The sequence below is a fragment of the Mustela nivalis genome (genome assembly GCF_964662115.1).
Source record: "Mustela nivalis genome assembly, chromosome: 7".
Lineage (NCBI taxonomy): Eukaryota > Metazoa > Chordata > Mammalia > Carnivora > Mustelidae > Mustela > Mustela nivalis.
In genome coordinates this window covers 13,155,777-13,173,994 of record NC_139026.1, presented here as the reverse complement: position 1 = coordinate 13,173,994, position 18,218 = coordinate 13,155,777, and the positions used below count along the sequence as shown (strand labels likewise).

At 50.5% G+C, this 18,218-nt stretch overlaps 1 protein-coding gene across 4 annotated transcripts in view; it reads right to left on the bottom strand.

Annotated features, from left to right (window-relative positions):
* The window catches only part of LARGE1 (LARGE xylosyl- and glucuronyltransferase 1), a 524,894-nt gene that overhangs the window by 48,427 nt on the left and 458,249 nt on the right, over nt 1-18,218 (bottom strand). For all 4 annotated transcript variants that reach the window (XM_082740545.1, XM_082740542.1, XM_082740543.1 and 1 more), the window contains one exon: nt 7,239-7,394. In XM_082740545.1, the coding sequence (XP_082596671.1) occupies nt 7,239-7,394 (156 nt within the window). The remainder of the gene's footprint in view (nt 1-7,238; nt 7,395-18,218) is intronic.

Sequence of the window (18,218 nt, the reverse complement as noted above, 5' to 3'; positions counted from 1 at the left end):
TACACTGATGAATGAAGCAGATAAAATTCCCTGCAGTCACCGAGCTTCCTTTCTAGTAGCGAGAGACATGATCTACTGAGGAGTGGATGTTCTATGCAGAAACATAAAGTCAGGAGCCCCGGGAGACAGGGATGCTGGGGTACGGGGCAGGTACTGCAGCGCGAGATCAAGGAGCAAAGTAAATACTTGCAGAAAGAAAGACCACTCATGCAGGTTCCAGCACTGCCACCACCCAGGCCCATGATTTCATTTCTCTGAGCCTCCGTTTCCTCCTCTAGAAATGGAGGTAATAACTACCTTGCAGGGTTTGTGAAAGAGTAAGGAATGGTGACAACCACTAGAATGATCACTGAATAACCTCTAGTTCTCATTATATTCATTTTATATCCAGAGCTCCATCCACGTGGGAAGCACGGCCCTGGTTCATCACTTCTGAGTGACACAGACCTGCTTTCCAATCATGGCCCACCGCTCAGGGGCTGTTTGACTTTGAGCAAGTAACTCATCCCTTCTGAGCTTTGGTTTCCTTATCTGTGAAATGCAACTCATAAAGCCTACCTCCCTCGATTGGGGTGAGGATTAAAGTTGCACTTCCTCTTCTCTTTCCCTGCAGGAAACCCCCAATTGGCAGAGGCTCAAAAAAGCAGATGAAGGTCTTGAAGCGACAAAGAGAGCTGTCTCCGTTCTAGGAGACACTGGAATGACAAACGCCTGGCACAGGGACACAGACTCAACAGGCTCCAGCGTCTCCTGTGTCATCACTCGGAGACTGGTTCTGGTTTCCTGGCAGGCTGTCTTGGCAAGGATACCGTGGATGGGGTGGAGCCCGAATGGAATGGGCAGGGCCAAGTGGAAGGGGCGGGGCCATTGATTAGTGATGTCTGCTGCAGACATGGGCCAAGGGAGCGCTACATCTGCAGACACCGTCCACTGACTTACAATTCCATTGATAGGTCAAAACTCACTGGAGTCCAGTCATTTGTTGGTTCTTTTTTTCTTTTTTTGCACATTTTTGGTTGTCTGCTATGTTTCATAATTTAACTTCTACCATGACAACGCATGATTCTTTTACTCAGGGTCTTTCTGACTTACATTCCATTGGTTTTTCTATCTTTAGCTGCCAGAGGAAGGATGAACGGGGAGGGGAGCCCAGAAAGGGTTGTTTCAGGGCTGATGAAACTGAAAACGACAGCTGTCAGAAAAGAGATCTGCAGAAGAAGCAGGAGAGTCCGAGGCCATTTCCTGCTAGGACAACTAACATCCTCCTTCCTCTGGCCAATTCCTGCCCCCTCAGCCCAGCCAGCACAATCTGACTCACTGAAAACGGTAACCTGAGTTTTGTATACTTAGGTTACTGAAGGAAGCGTATGTCCTTTACCAAGATTCCCACCCAAATTGATTAAAACCTGCATGTTCCAGCAGCCCTGCATTTTAAAAGGTGAGCTTCCTTTATCTGGAAAGCTCCCTTAGGTGGAACAAGGCACTCTTGATACAGCGTGGCTTAATCAAACAGTGCTTAGGGAGAGCGGCAGGTTTCTGAATAACCAATGTATGGAAACCTGCCACCCTATCTGCAAGACTGTGTGGGGTGGGGGGTGGGCGTCCTTATTTTTCACCGCTCTAGAGGACGGGACTCAGAAATGGATTCCTTACGGAAGGGAAGACTACACTCAACATGAGGAAGAACGGGTGAGCATCTGGAGCTCAACAGTGGAGTCAACTGTTAGAAGTGATGAGCTCCCTGTCTTTGGGAGGATTCCAGCAGAGGCCAGATGCAAGCCTGTTAGAGACTCTGTGGAAGGATTTTTGCATGGACTAGGGGTGGAAAAGATCCGTGATGATCCGCCTGTGTTCTGTGGAGCCCCGGGGTTCCCTGGAGACACCTGGGGCCGTGTTGCTGAGAAAAGGGAGGGGCGTTATGGGATCAGCTACTGCCAGTCTAAACCATGGTTTCCAAACCAAACTGTCTTGTCCTAGAGCAAGAACCCCGAACACAGAGTCTAGAACCGGGGCCTGCTCTTCCCATCATAGCTTCACCCTGGCTTCCTGAATTCATTCATTTATTCTCTTTGGCAGCAAGGTCAGCCCCATGGCCTCTCCTTCCTTCCTGGAGCCTCTAATTGGTGGGAAATCCAATTGGGATCGTGTCGTACAGAGCGAAGCTGCTGATCTCTGCAACGCTTTAGAGACCGAGCTCTAAGAAACGCTGCAGGCCACCCCTCTGCCAAGCCTGCCTAGGAAAAATGTGAATCAAACCTGAAGATTGTTCATGGAACAACAGATCTGGACCCAGTATCAGATGGGTTCGGTACTGTGATCTGTGGAAAAAATGCACCTTAGGGAAGGCTGTGTTCCTGGTGCCGAGTCCCGTTTTTGGTGGTTTAACATAAAGCATCCATGGAACACTGTGACAAAGGCATCACTGCCCCCATTTATAAGATGGTGACCCGAGGCTCGGAGCACTCACATGACTTCTCTGAGTCACGCGTCTCCGGAATGAGTGAGCTGTGATGACGAGGGAGCCCACTGTCATCACCCATCACCACCGTCATCATCTCCCTGGTGAAGAAATAATCATAATGAGCTTGTGCAGCTGTTTATGTTCTCACATTGCCTTCCTCTGAATGGTCCCTGTTCCTGTTTTCCTCTGGTCTCTGCTGTCCCTGCACTCCCTCCCTCTAGGCCCATGCTCTGTATGTCCTCATTCCTCCTTTCTTGGCCTTCAAATCCTACCTCCTCCAGGAAGTCCTCTGTGATGCACCTGCTCTCCCCTAGTGTGTGAAATGCCCTCCTCGTGTGCTATTGGAATGTTAGCTTGGTCTGGTGCTTCTCATGCTGGAGAACGTTCCCCGTCCCCCACTGCCTGCATCCCTCGCTAGAACAGGCTTCACTCGGCAACATTCCTCCGTGGCCAGCAACTATTGGAACAACTATCTCTGGCTGGCAGATACCGCCTTTGGAGACCTTTCTCCTCTGGGACCAGCAGCCCCATGAAGAAGTTTCTGACTTCATTTCTTCGAGACTGCCGCCCTCTGTGCACTTGTCACAGCTCTAACCAACTTCTCCCACGGAGCGGGGAGCATCTAGCATTGGCCCAGATCCAAGACCTTACCTTTTCCCTCCGGATATGTTTGCTGCTACCATTTGACATGCTGCCAAGGGCCAGGGTGTGGAATTTCCCATAGGGACACAGTTCCAGAACCCAATGTTACAGCTACTCTCCTGGCTCTAACCCCTGCCCCATGAGGTGGGCTCAGCCTGAGGAACCTGGCTTCAGGAGGCATGGGGACCTGCCCTCATGATTTCTGAGGGCTAGTTGCACCTGTCCCCCTGTTCTTAGCACCCACACAGCAACCCACCTGTTCTCTCCATCCCTGCTGCCACTGCCCTGGGTCAGAGCCCCAACACCAGCACCTTTTTGCCTGGGACGTGGCAATGGTCTAACCGGCCTCCCTGCCTCTAACCTGTCCCTTTCAACGTGTGAGAGCCCACTCGGGGAGTCATTTCCTTCAAATGTCAACCTGACCATGATTAAAGCTCTTTGGCGGCTCCTCACTGCTGACAGGTCAAGTCTAAACTAAGCACAGCCAAGGCCCCTCCGGTCAGCTTCATTCTTTGTCACCCGACATGTCTGTGCTCTAGGACGCCGACGACCAGCATGTTCTCCTTGGGCTCCCCGCTTTCCAGCTGCTCTGCCCTTTACGTGGTACTGCCTTCGTCTCTCCTACTCGTTCAATACGTATTTGTTAAGTGCTTAGGATGTGCTTGCTTTGCCGCTACAGGAAGGAGTCCCCAGGGGCGAACAGGACAGGCAAAGTCTCTCAGGGTCTTGTATTCTTTTCTTCTATTTGGAAAAAGAAATAGGAGCCAGCTGCACGGACCGACGAATTGTGAATAGTAGCAGGTGCTCTGACGAAAAGAAAACGGGGCATGTGGCAGTGACCTCCAGCTTTCCTGGAGGCGAGCGGTGGGGCAGGGCTAGTTTCTGAGGATGCCACATCTAGACCTGTGGACCCCGGGGGCAGGGTATTCTAGGCGGAGGGGAAGCGAGCACAACAGCCCTGCCTTGGGAATGAGCCTGAAATGCGCAGGAAGGACAGGCGGCAGGTGTGGCTAGCGCACAGTCAAGGGCAGAGCCTTTGGGACAACAGCTGTGGTGAGCGCTCAGAGAAGGCTGCCCTCTCATGCCTGGCCCTCTCTGCACCCGGAAAAATCAACCTCTTGGCACGTCTCACACTCGTTACGTGTCAAGCGACTTCCGTATAGGGACGGGGTCGGCCTCTAAGTTCAACCCCAGTGCCCTGCAAGGTGGGCATTCACCTTGCTTGTTGAGCAAATAAATGCAGTCACGGATGATGAGCAGAACCAGTGATGACGTCCCCACTACCAGGGGAAGCTGGCAGTAGGAGTAGTGGGTGGGTCACATCTAACGGGACTCCCGCTTTGTGAGACTCTGACCAGTGCACCTGGAGGACAGTTAACTGATGGCTTCATCCTGCCAAGGCTTTTCATGGGAGTCTCTTCCACGCAGGAAAAATTAAAGGCAGGAGAACAGTTTTCATTTAGCGTTTGAGGGAAAAGTGCCGAATGGGCACTCAGATATTGATGATGATGGCAAATATGGATTTGAGCAAAAAGGAAAAACCAGAAAAACACACCATTTGTCGAAACCTCTAAGTGGTTCCCAGAATCTGAGCTGGAGTTCAAGTGCTTAATGGTATTCTCTCCTCCACTGCCAGTGGGGGAGAAGGGCAGACACTACTGGCGAAGGCGTGGAGGGTGATGCGGGGAAGGGCCATAGCTTGAGGGGACTCCACTGGGGCCTGGGAGCTGAATACCAGGGCATGGTGGCCTTGGGGCCAGTCGTCCAGGTAAAGGGCCAGGTGAGTGCGTCCTCTAGACCTTCCGCAGACACCCTCCCTTGCCACTGGAAGCCAAAAAGAATTCTCATGATGTCCAACACAAGAACATAAACAATAATAGTAACAGAACAAAATTCTGACTCGCTCACCTGCTCACAACATCCTTCCAACCTGCCTCCTGCCTTCCTGATGCTCAGCTTCTGCTGTTCTCCTCCCCCTCTAGCCCCTGGGGCACGCTGCTTGTCCTTCAGGTCCTCATACTGGGGCCCTGATCTGCCTCAGGGCCTTTGTACTAGCTACTCCCGCCTACCCTGAATGTACTTTTCCTGCTCTTCCACCTCCCTCCCCAGGTTTCCTGAGGCAGAATTGGCAATATAAAACATTACACATCATGAAAACAATCTGGTGAGTTTGGACATATGTTACTTTCATGTTACTTTCACCACAATGAAGGTAATAAACATCCACCGTCCCCCGCTCCAAAGTTTCTTAGGCTCTTCTGTGTGTATGAAGAGTGTGGTCAGAACTCTTAACACGTTTAAAGGCACCATACCCTGTTAACGACAAGTGCTACATTGTACAGCAGATCTTTGGGGCTTACGTTGTGTAACTTTGTACCCACTGGACATGGGCTCCTCATGACCCCACTCCCCATCCCCTGGTAACCAGCCTTCTGTTGCTAGCTCTGTAAGTTGATGATTTCAGAAGCCTCTCACGTGAGGCACTCGTGCGGTTGTTTCCCTTCGGTGACGGGCGTCTTTCCTTAGCATCCCCACTTCCTGGCCCACCCAAGTTGTCACAAGGTAAGGGTAAGAGTTCCTTAGCTCTAAGGCTGGACAACATTCCATCGGACACATGCAGCCCATTTTATCCGTTCATCTGTGGATGGGTGGGGGGTTGTCTCCCCTGCGGCCATCAAGGGTAACGCGGGCCTGACCGTGGCAAAGAACACACTGCCTTGGGGATCCCTGTCTGAGTTCCTGGGGATACATCCCCAAAGTTGGGCTGTTGGGTCAGAGGACAGTTCTGCCTGTCATTTCTGGAGGAGCCTCCCTACTGTTCAGCACAGCGGCCCCAGCGTCCTGCATCGAACCCGCAGGGCACAGCGTTCCCATTTCCCGCCAACTCCCGTCCTCTTCTGTTCCTCGGTAACAGACACCCCAACAGGCGAGCGGAGGTAGCTCACTGTGGCTTTGATTTGTATTTCCCTCACCTCCTGCTCTACTACGGCTGGTTCTTTCTTGTCATTCAGGACTCAGAGGGCCATCACCTCCTCGGAGAAGCTCCCTCCCCACCCCGACCCTGCAAACCCATGGGGCAGCCCAGCTGCTCATTAACATTCCGCCATGGAGCACCTGCCGCTGGCCGATCACTTCCCCTGAATGTTCATACAGTTACCCACTGTTTCCCCCATGAGCATATTAGCACCACGACCGCAAGGACCGGTGTCCTTTTGTACCTGTGAATGCTCAGTGCTCCGACACGAAGGCCCTCAGTGAACGTTCGCCGAATGAACAGATTACTTCTGTGTCTAACACTGAGGGTCAAGGAAAGGGAGGAAATGCTTCTTGAGCACCTAACGCACGGCAGAGGCTGAGCCGGGTGCTTCAAATGTAATTTCGTACTTAGCCTCAAGACACAACTTTAAGTTTTGCATCTCCATTCGGTGGTTGAGGAAGCAGAAGCACAGAGAGGTTGGGTGACGTGCCCGACGTCACATACTTGGTAACTGGACAAACCCAGGTCAGCCTGCCTTGCCCTGCCTTTTCCGTGACACGGAATGCGGTCTTCCCCATTTCCTGCTCCCCAGAGCTTGAGATCACTCTCTACTTGGCTCGTTGTTGGCTGTGAGCAGCCCGCTGAACCTCCCTGGGCCTCCATATCTCCACTCCCATTGGGGAAAGAAAGAGGGTCTCTAAGAACATCTGATGAGATACAGCAGGAAAAAATTAAAAACAGCAAAGAGACAGGAAAACACAGGAGCTAGCTATGCCTGTGACCACGTACCGAACATTTCCTTCGCCTAGGCAAACCCTCCCGGGGCCCGTTACTTGTGAAAATCTTTGCTGCCGCCCGCGCGCTGACCGCACCGAACTCTGGCTCTCCCGCGTGGGTGCCACGTCCACAAGGACCTCAGAGTTTCCCGGCTACGGAGAGACACACTATCTATTGCTTCATGGGAACTCTGGCTCCTTCTGCTTCCTCTGCTTGGAAACTCCAGGCTGAGCATCCCTGCTCTGCGCCCGCAGTGATGCTGATGCACCTGTGTCCCCCATCTGATGGGACGCCCAGGGCAAGGGCAGGGTCCTGTCCATCCCTGGGTGTGTCCAGAGCCCAGTGTGTGGGGGCCGCCCCTGTGCCCCGTGAGCCACTTACATTTTCACTGTTGACATCAGCCTCACTGGGGCAGCCGAAGAGCTCTCTCCGCAGGAGGTTGCCGTCATACTCCAGGAAGGTCAGGTAGAGGTTGCGGAAAAACTCCACGTGCTTGTTCTTCACCCGTAGCTTCTTGGGGGAGTTCCAGTGGATGACCTGGTAGGGCGACAAGGAGGCAAGCAGGCAGGGAGGACCTCGCACTTGTGCGCAGCCTCGGCTGGCCACCGGTCTAAGCACCGTTTGTGGGCTCGTGCACTCACTCACTCCCTCACTCATTCCTTCACCATTTACGGTAGGCAGGTGAAGAGGAAGGGTGCCGAGGCCAGACGGGGCGGGTTCAGATCCTGCCTCTGCTCTCGGTCAAGTGACTTACTCTCGTGCCTCAGTTTCCTTGTCTGTGAAATGCAGAGAGCAACAGCTCCCTTCTGTGCCAGCGTGCGAGCTTCCCTCTCTCCCAGCCTGCTTGGTGACAATAAGGTCAGGGCTCTGCAAACCCTACTTCTACTTTGCCAGCCACCTCCCTTAAGATGTGGCCAGCGGAGGCTGTGAGAAGGAGACTGCGGGTCCGGGGGAGGAAAAAGGCAGGCGGCCCCCTCGTGCTTCCTGTGCCTGCATCACCCTACCTCCTTTCTTCCAGGCGGCAGAGGCCCTTCCTTCCTTAGCAGCAGCTAGAATCATTTTGCAGCTTTTCCAACACTCAGGATGAGTTTCCTGGTCCGCCTCTGGAGCTGCCTGCTGCCCCTAGCCCAAGGCCTGGGTGCCAGCCCCGACTTGTAATGCTTCCCACCTCTCCCTCTGCTCCTTCGGCTCCAGGGATGGGAAATGTTGCCTGCCATTTTCTATTTTTGCTTTTTTTTCATTACCAAATCAACACTTTATGTCTAGTTGCCATTTTTAAAGATTAAATTCTCTGTTCGAATAATTGGTATGGTCTCTGCCTCCAGCCAGGACTGACAGATGCACTGTGTCACAGAGCTGCCTCGAGAAAAAAAAAAAAAAAAGTGTTCCTACACGGAAAGCATGTAAGTTGCGTCTGGCAGGAAGTGAGCCGTCCATGAAGGCTGGCGAGTAAGTGCATGGAGCGTATTAAGTTGGGAGAAAGGGCAGTGAGCTCTGCTGACAGTGCTCGCCCTTGATTGGCTGGCGGCCGGTCAGGGACGTGTCCACAAACAGCACAGAACGTGATGGTGGAGGGAGGCTCACGGGGAAAAGGGGGGCTCTAAAACAGGGGCTCTAGGGATGCACGTCCTGGGGCTTGAAGGACGAACCAGAGGTTCCCGGGAGGCAGGGGACCGGCCCAGAGGCAATGGTGGTGGCATGGTCCAGGGCAGGGAAGGCCCTCGGGAAAATGCGAGCTCACGTGCTGTAGCCGGAGCTCGGGGGCCAGGTGGGCTGGGTGGGAGAGGAGGCTGCGGGGGTGAGAGGGGCACAGGGAGACCTGGCCCCGAGCTCAGCTGTGGTGCTGGGGATCTAACGAAGGGGGAATGACTAACTCTGGCTTTGAGTAAGACGATCGGACTGTAATGGACAAGACAGGAGTGGTGGAGTGGGAGGGCCAAATGAGGGGCCAGCAGGGACAGCTCATGCCCTTGGCCGGGGAGCTGTCTGGGGATGGGGGGACCCTTCACCACGAGCATGATGTCAGGGTCTTTTAATCCTCACAGCGACCTGAACAAGGAGTACAATTGTAGAGATGAAGAAGCTGGAGCAATGACTGGCTCAAGGCCACAAAGTTCTTAAACGTGGCAACCGGGATTTAAGTCTAAGTTCAAATAGACCTGATTCGAAAGCCCACAGTCTTCTGTCTGCACAGGGAGAACAGGAAAAGCCAGGTTTTCAAAACTTCCCTGTTCATAGTTACGTTCCAGGAGAAATAAACTAGCTCTCGCCTTTCCCCCACTTGCCTCCCATGGTCGGGAGGACGAGCGTAGTTGACATTGAGACAGAGGAAGGCAACAGGGTGTCCAGAGCTCAGTCCCTTCCTGGCTTCCCCCTTTAGCCACATTCTGCCTGAACTGGGCCTCCACCATTTGGAAAGATCTCGAAGACCCTCTCTCTTAGGGTTCAAGGCCCTTGCAGCCGTTTGGGTAAATACTGTTCTGCGAGACCAAGTCCCTCTCTCACGGCACAGGGAACACAGGGTGATGGCAGAGCAAGAACTGGGGACGTCAGGCCGACTTGGCCGTGACTCTCAGTTGTGCGGGTCTCTGGGCAGCTGGTCTCACTCTCTGCGGCCTCGGTTTCTTCACGAGCAAGGTGGGAACCAGTAATCCCCACTCCACAAAGCAGTTAAGAGGCTTAAACAAATGCCCAGCCCAGTGCCTGCAGGTCAGGTGACCCCGAATTCTGGGGGTTCTCTTCTCCCCTCAGAGATGGCGGCAGAAGCCTGCCTACCAGCCTTCTGCCCTCGTGTCTCCTCCTTTCGGCAGATCCTCCCTGGGAGGAGGCCACTCGGCGGCGCTTGCATTTCAGGAAGGGAGGAGTGTGCAGGGTGCGTTCTCTTCCTCTGCCTCTGAAGGATGCGAGGGGTAAGGAGAGGAGAGATCCTCCCCCCAAGGATACACCAGCCTGGGCACGAGAAGGTCCTGGGCCACGCATTAAAATAATTGCATGCGAGCTGGTGTCACTCCCACCCTGTGGGGATCATGTCTTTGCTGCAAGAGATTTTGGTGCTTGCCAAGTGCTGAGCCAGCAGGGAGGCTGATGGATGTGTATCTGACTCAGGGAACTTGAACTTCCTCGACAGGGAGAAACTTACACTCAGTAAAAGTAAGGGCTGGCCTGTGGGTCCCCGGACAAACAAATATGCCAGGCACTTTGGAGGCACTGTGTCATTAAATCCCAATTAAGCCCATTTGGATCCCACTGTCCATTTTATGGAGATGGTTCCTGACTTATCTGAATCTCACAGCTGGTAAGTGGCAGAGTTGAGACATGAAGCCAGCTCTCAGCCCGAAACCCCAGGCTCCTTCCTGCCGCCATGCACGGCATCAATGGGTAGAATGCTTTGCAGATGAGGGCAGTGCGGCTTACAGAGGAGGGGGCTTGTCCGAGATCACCTGGTGAGTCTGGATCGAGTCAAGGCTACCACGAGGACCCAGGTCTGCAGGTGCCCCCAACCCGCTCCAGGCCACCTCTTATCTCATCATATCTCATTCTGCTCTGTGCCCAGGTGGGAATCTGGGTCTGCCTATCGCCTCTGGATAGACACTGGTGCCTGCTGTTCTAGAAAAAGCAGCATAGGGTAAAGGAAGGTAGGGGGAGAAGATGGTGGGATCACCGGCAGGCCAAGGGGATTTGAGAAAAGCCTTTGCAACCTGGCTGCCCTGGGCCAGGGAAGCCCCCTCAAAGGCTCACTCAAAGATCCTGGTGCTTGTCAAGTGCTGAGCCAGCAGGAAGACCGAGGGACATGCGTCAGGCTCAAAAAACTGGGGGAGGGAGAAACTTAACGTGTATCCAGATTTACCGTTTTGTCCTGAGCAGGGCACAGCATACTGCATTCCGCTGGGCTAGGCTCTGAAAAAGTAAATCAGAGCTGTGTTTATCTAATACCCACTATACACCAGACATCAGGCCAAGGCTGGTGTGTGCGTGCATGTGATGTTTTCACATTCAATCCTCCAAACAAGTGACTGTGCGGCAGGCACCAAGCGGGGCCGTGAATGCAAAGATGGACACAAGGGATATGACTCTCTGGAACTTCAAACTGCGAGAGAGAGCAGGACATTCCGTAACTGTCCATTTTAAATTACAGGTGTGATGTGCTCCCTTAAGGAGACGTTGTTAAAGGGAGGTTGTTAGTGCTGGTTTCTGGTCAGGGCCATCTCAAGTATAAAGCAACCAAGGCCCAGAGGGAGAAAGTAACTTGCCCAGAGTCACACAGCAGCGGGAGAAGTCGTGCCCACGTTCTCTCTTCCGGGGCACTGATCCTTCCGCTAAACCATATGCCTGCTTCGGAAAATCTGACTCAGGGTTAGTCTTGCTGATAATTTTGATCAGCGCTTGCCTCACTACTGACAAATGTCATGTCCTGGTCCCTTGAGGGACAGCATCACCCATCACTGCTGGCTTGGGGGCAGCAAGCTGCTGGTGTAGATGACATCTGCTGACAAGCTTTCACAGGCGAGACGGAGTGACACTGGAGAAAATGTCCCAAAATAGACTTCTGCGAGGAGCTGGTAAGTGCGTGTGAGTCTACCAAGGCTTGTGGAGAAAACCCATCATAACGTATCCCACTTGCTGAGGCACGTTAGCACGGCAATCATAATTATTATCAGCAGCTAACATAGACGGCATGCTTGCTATGCGCCAAGGACTGCTCTGAAAACGTCACTGTCAGAGCTCATTTAACGCCGTCACTCACGGGTACAGGTAATTAGTCTCCTTATCCCATCTTACAGGTGGGGGACGTCCAGCAAATTGCCCCAAGTTACATGGCTAGGAAGTGGGGGGGCAGTCAGGATTTGAATCCAAAGAGACAGAGACACTAGGGGTCTGTAGCATTTCTCTCATGTCTGTATCACTAGGTAACTCTATTCCCAGCCAGGAATGTGAGATTTACGGAAGAATTATGGGATCATAAAAGAAGCCTACTTTCCCTTTCCGAGTACAGGGATCTCGCCCATCCCTGGGATCCTGAGGCTGAAGGACGGTTTAGGACTTTTCGGACACAGGGGCTGAGCCTTCGGCTTGGCAGGAAGCAGGGAAGGAGGCATCCGGGTCACGTGCCAGGTGGACTGCAGAAGCTGGCAGGCACCAGGGGCCCCAAGGGTGGGATGTGATTGCATCTGGAATGTCTGTGAAGGCTGAGTAGACGAGCAGACTTGGGAGTCAGCCTGTAGTGAGCCAGAGAAACTGACAGAAATGGATCACTGTCCAGGAAACGTAAACCTCATCTGGGAAGACAGCAGGAGTCCACTTGATTAAAGGAAAAAACACGAGGCTCTATCGCCCATCAAGGAAAAAGCATTTCAAAGGTAGAAACGAGACCTCAGTATGAGGACAAGGTTATGGAAAAAGCTCAAGTCAAAAATTCAGCTTATGAAGCACTCAGAATCCGGAGGGTTCTTAAAGTAACTTATGGCGCCCAAACGCTAAGACATCAGAGCCCGAGTGTAAGTGCCACGGGAACAAGAACATGGCCCTTATGTCTTTTACGTCACAGGGATCAAAGGTATCTGGAAAATAGGTCTGTCTCAAGATTGGCCCTGATTTTTCTATGACCCACAGAATTTTCTACAACCCTCCTTAGCCTGGTAGTTAAGCCTATTGAGAACTGGCTCCCGTTTACAATCCCTGTTCTCTCTCTAGGCTGTAAGAACTTCTTGGCATTTCTGGAACCTATCGTTCATGACTTGGTGCCTTTACATATGCTCTATCCCCTTCCCCAGAACGTCCTTCTTTCTTCTCTACCATGTGAATGAGTGGAATGTATCAGCCTCCATGGCTGAGCTCAAATGTGTATCTCTTCCGTGAATCTTAGCCTGACTGCTTGCGGCAGAAGGTCCCCTCCTCGTAGCTCTGTCTCTCTACCTCATTCTTCATTCCCGGCAGAACACTAACTTTGCAGTTGCAATCCCCAGTTCCTGTGAATGGATCATGATCTGTTTAAGATCTAAGCTAATCAGGATGATCCTACATCCTGATTCCCCAGACCTCCTTGCAGTGAGGGTTGGCCGTAAGAATCAGGATTGGCTCATATGATTCAGGCTCAATGTGGACATTAGGGCGGATACATGGGGAGGCATGTATTTGACTCCTGAAAAATAAGGTTCAGATAATGTGCCATTCTCCTCCCACCCACTCACCTTTCTGCTGTGAACAGAGAGGTGATGACTGGAACCATGACAGCCATCCTGTGACTGTGAGGAAGAGGTGAAGACACTGCTATCTACACACCACTGTCCATAGCTATTCCAGAATTCTTAACCAAGAATTAAACCCCACTATTTTATTTGAAGCCTCTGTGTACTGGGTTTTCTGATTCTCACTATAAGCATTCCTAATGTAACACCTGGGCTGTTGCTCGGCCCTTCCTCAGTGCTCCATAACTCTTGCACTTAACTCTATGGAGAACTCATTGCACACTCTTGTAATTATTTATTTACATGCCTGCACCCGGCGGCACTAGAATGTGAATTTCTGGGCTGGCAGGGAGCATGACTTATTATTCTTCCTGAGTGCCAGAGGGCCTGGCAGGTAGTTCGTATTCAATAGCTGCCCTTTGCTTCAAGAATGGAAATCATGACGATGACATTCTCAATAATCCTCACATTCTGTCTGTCTACAGCAAATCATTTCTAAAAGCCCTATTAATGTGGACTTTAGGATGGAGAAATATATTTCCCTCTTCTTTGTCTAAGGGCCAAAACTGCTTGTCATTTTCTCTTGAAGGAGTTCAAGCTCCCTCTGTTCTGGGCTTGTTTGGTATTTCAAGGAGGAGGACTATAGTCTCACGAGTCCCTTCCCTTGTCATCCTCGGGATTACAATGCACCGTCGAAAGGGACGAGCAGCCGGACCTGCCTGCCAGTCGCAGCTCCAACTCCTATCGGCTGCTGGCCCGTGCTCAGTCGCCTAGCATCATGGAGACAGCCCCTCATCTGCAAAAGGACCACCTGGCAGTCTGTGGACTGCCCACAGATGTCAAGCCCAAGATGGCCATATTGATGTACATAAAGGGACATCCCATGTGCTCATCGAATTACAAAAGAAATCTGGGATTTGAGTTCACAAAACAGCCACCTTACAACGAGGGTGGCTGGAGGAAATCAGAGTCTTTACATGGGAAGGGGGAATGAGAAACAAGACTTAAAATGACGTATGGCAGTTGCTCACAGCCTGAGGCAGAAGGGTAGGACGGGTTGGACAGACAGCACAGCCCAGAGAAGAAGCCACGCCAGGGACAGTCTCCTCCCAGCAAGACTACAGAGAGAGGCCTAAAGAGGGGCTCTCCAGTGAGACCAACGCTTTTGGTCAGGTTTGCACACTGAGCAGATACAGAAGGGGCACAGGAGCAAAACAAATTTTACCCCTGCTTCCTCTTGGCTCTGTCACCTAAATCACTCGTTGCATATGAACCTCTATTTTCCAGTCTGACACAAGGACACAACAGTGCCTGTTTCTGAGGATCAGTGAGACAAGACAGAGAAAGGCGTCCACTGCAGAGGCTGGAGCAGACTGCTGCTCGGCTCGCCTGTGTCTCTGGAGCTCGCATACTCTGTTCCCGTGGGATGCCCTTTAAAGTGACCCTACCCCTCAGTCTCTATTTAAAACCCGATTGAATGTAAGGCCTGTGTTGGTCCCACTTTGCAGGCATCGTGATGGGCTGGGTCAACGTCTGTTGACTGCCAATGGAATCCACTTCTGTCGCCACACCAGCTGCTGAAGATTCTAGCCCAGCTCTCATCCTTCTCCTTTCCCAGTCCTGACCATTTCCGGGAGCGGCTATTAAATATCGGTGTGTCTGAAACTCAGGTCTCAAGCCATAAAGGCTGTGGTGACTCTCTGTCTCCTTTTACACAGGTTCTCATTGCTTCTTGGTTTTTACAAGTCCCAGAAAGAAAAAAAAAATTCTTCCCAGACAAAAGTGCATCATTACCCAGGAAAGGGGCAGAGAATAGACCACACTTGGTGACTGCTTAGTCTCTTCGTCTGGAAAAGGTAGACATGGAAGGCCGTCCACGAACCTGAGGTCCTGTCCTACATCCTACCATTTCCTTTCCGGTCATCTGAAACATTTCTTATTTTTCCCTGCCAGAGGGGGGAGAGGTTGGGGAGAGGAAAAGCGACAGTGGGCCGCCCATGATAATACCCAGTGCTGCGAGGGTCGTGCATCCATGAGGAGATCTAGCTATATCCTCTCATGTGCATTACGTTCCATGTTTTCTTTTTTTGCTCTAAAATGGGGTTAACGATCAATCTGAACTGGATTTTGGTATGTGTGGAGCATTCCTGATGGGCCCCTGATAGCCGGAAATGGCAAAGAAATGCAAACAGTAATGCGAACCCTCAACGAGTACTGTCTTCATGTGGACAACCAACTGGTGGATAGTCACCGGCCCCATATTCTTCCTCTCTATGGAATTAATGATAAAGACTTTACTCACATTTCACAGAATCCCCACAGCGTCCCTCCGGGGAGTGTCTCTATTGGTCTTGGAACAGGGAGGATAGGGGGAAGCGGATTCTACCTCTAGGGATAGCAAGGAATTTTTGGTTGAGGGATTTTACCGAAGTTGGTTGAGGAGCAGTTGGGTTTGTAGTCCAGTGGGATTCGGCTAATATGGTGGAATGTCAGTCATGCCTTTAGAGGTGGGCACAGTATGAATCACTGTGCCAGGAAAGGCAGCTAGCTTCCTAATTCCCAGCAGTCACCTTCAGTAGAGGCCCACTATCGCTTTTCCATACGCCCTGCATCATCCCATCACAGACCTGCACCTGGCCTTCTTCCCATGATTCTCATGGGGCTATCGGCCATGCCCTATCTTCCAGAAACAGCAGCATGTGACTCAGTCTGACCAATGAGTTATTCCTGACCATTCCTAAGAACACAGAGATGGGTTCAGGCGTGGGCATGTGACCCAAGAAGGGTCAACAGAGTCATTTGCTTGGATTATGGAGAGAAAGACTGGGATCATGAGTGTTCGTCGCTCTTCTGCTACTTGCTTTGACTTCTTCATAGCATGTCTGACCACCTGGAATGACCAATTTGACCATTTGTTTTCTTTGGTATATAGATTCTGCCCTAGAATATAAGTTCATGGAGAGCAGGGCCCATGTAATCACACTCACTACCATGAGTGCTCAGAGCAGTGCCCGGCCTACAGCACACACATCATATACGTATTTGTTGAATAACTAGGCTCTGCGTACTTATGGGCAGGGGGACTGCTAAAACTCACCCTGTTGTAACAGAGGAAGCACGAGAGGGACAGAGTGAGCTGCCCTGTCATCTGAGCACCCATAGGTCACTGTGTCAATGTGGAAGGTGGGATAGGGCACGCTCACGTTTTAGAGATGTACTAGGGTTTCAGTGTGCCTGGGTGATGGTCCCACCAATCATTAATATCTATTTTTAGTGCACTTAATAATATCTAATATCAATATTTGATTAAAATATCCCTCACAAAAAGAACAAATGTCTTTAAAATTGAGTCCTGCCTGATCACCCAAAGTACAGAATAAATATATATGAGTCGTCGTAGATATCAATAAATGACTTAGTAAATAAATAAATAAAAATGGGGGAGTGAAGCCGATATCCTTACAGAAGAGCCCTTAGTAGTAGATCACATCCCTCCTTAGGAAGTAGAACTTAACCTCCCCACTTTTAGTTTGTGGTGGGTACGGTGACTTGCTTCTGAAAAATGAAGCAAGAAAGGGGAAAATAATCACTTTATGGTGGAGAAATCTGGCAAACACTGCCTTAGGACAGACAGTTAGGGTCCTTATTGATGCCACATGTGAAAATCAGGTCCTTCCTGATAATAATGTGATACCCTTAGGAGTGGACACCATTTACCTCTGTGATATCTTCTAAAAAACCCCATAATCTCATTCTAATCTTGAGAGAAATACATTGGACAAACCAATGTTTATGGTGAATGAAATATTATGAGGGATATTTCATAGAGTGCCTGACCAGTACACCTTACAAAGGTCAAGGTTAGTTATGAAAAGCATGGAAAGACTGAGAAAGTGTCGGAGGCCAGAGGAGACTGAGGAAACAGATCACTAACGGAAACCCTGGTGAAAGGTGCGTAAAGCCTGCAGATCAGTGAAGCTCGATCCACCAATGTGGGCTTATCGGTTCATTCTTATCATGTAGGACATTAACATCTGGGGAACCGGACACTAAATGTGGGGGAAGGGTGGGTACAGGACTCAGCACTACTTTTATAATGTTTTCTGTAAATCTAAAAATCCTTCCAAAGAAAAGTATTAAAAACAAAAAACAGTCCTATAAAGTAACAACCGATTGCGAGCACCAGACAGACGAGCTCAGGTGACCAGCAGGAAAACAGCTGAGCCAATGCTTCTCTTTCCAAGAGGAGCCCCCTCCTAGCTACCTTCCACTACAGAAATGCCTACCTAATTAGCTCTGGCAGGAAGCTGGCAAAAAAAAAAAAAAAAATCAAATATGGATTTACAACCACTATCATTAAGGAAGAGTTTCACCCCAAGTCTGTTCAACGACTGAGGACGCTATGTAACGTAGGTACAGGGACATATGATGAGCAAGACGCTTAAAAAGAAAGCACAAAAGTGGAAAAACAATGAAATTTTTTAAAAAATAAAAAAAAATAAAGCAAAATTGAGCTTTAATATAAAAAAAATAAAAAACAAAGCGACCAGGGACGCCTGGGTGGCTCAGTTGGTTAAGCGACTGCCTTCGGCTCAGGTCATGATCTCAGGATCCTGGGATCGAGTCCCTCATTGGGCTCCCTGCTCAGCAGGGAGTCTGCTTCTCCCTCTCACTTTACCCCTCTAATGTTCTCTCTCTCAAATAATAAATAAATAAATAAAATCTTAAACAAACAAACCAACAAACAAAAAAACACAAAGCAACCAGGGCATGAAGACAAGCCTCCATCATTTTTTGGTGACGTGTAAAAAGTCTTGTGAAAGTCCGTGTAGAACTTTACAATGTTCCACTAAACCCCTGTGAAAAGAGTTTAGCAGCCCCTTCGGGGATTTCATACGTAAAATGAAAGACAATAAAATCCAGGAAGGGAAACACTTGTTTTTCCTACCCTGGCAAAAATGGCCGAAAAAATACACAAGGTAATACGGCAACAAATGAAGTAAAGTCCTTTGTCAGCAAATACAGTGAGAAGAGTCACAAAAATGAATGCCACTCGCCCGAAGATCCTCGTATGAGAAGAAATTACATGGGAGATTTGCTACAGTGTTAAATCAAGGCATCGAGGATCCTGATGTGTGTCAGCTTCTGCTACCTGCAAGATTTTGTTTAAATAATT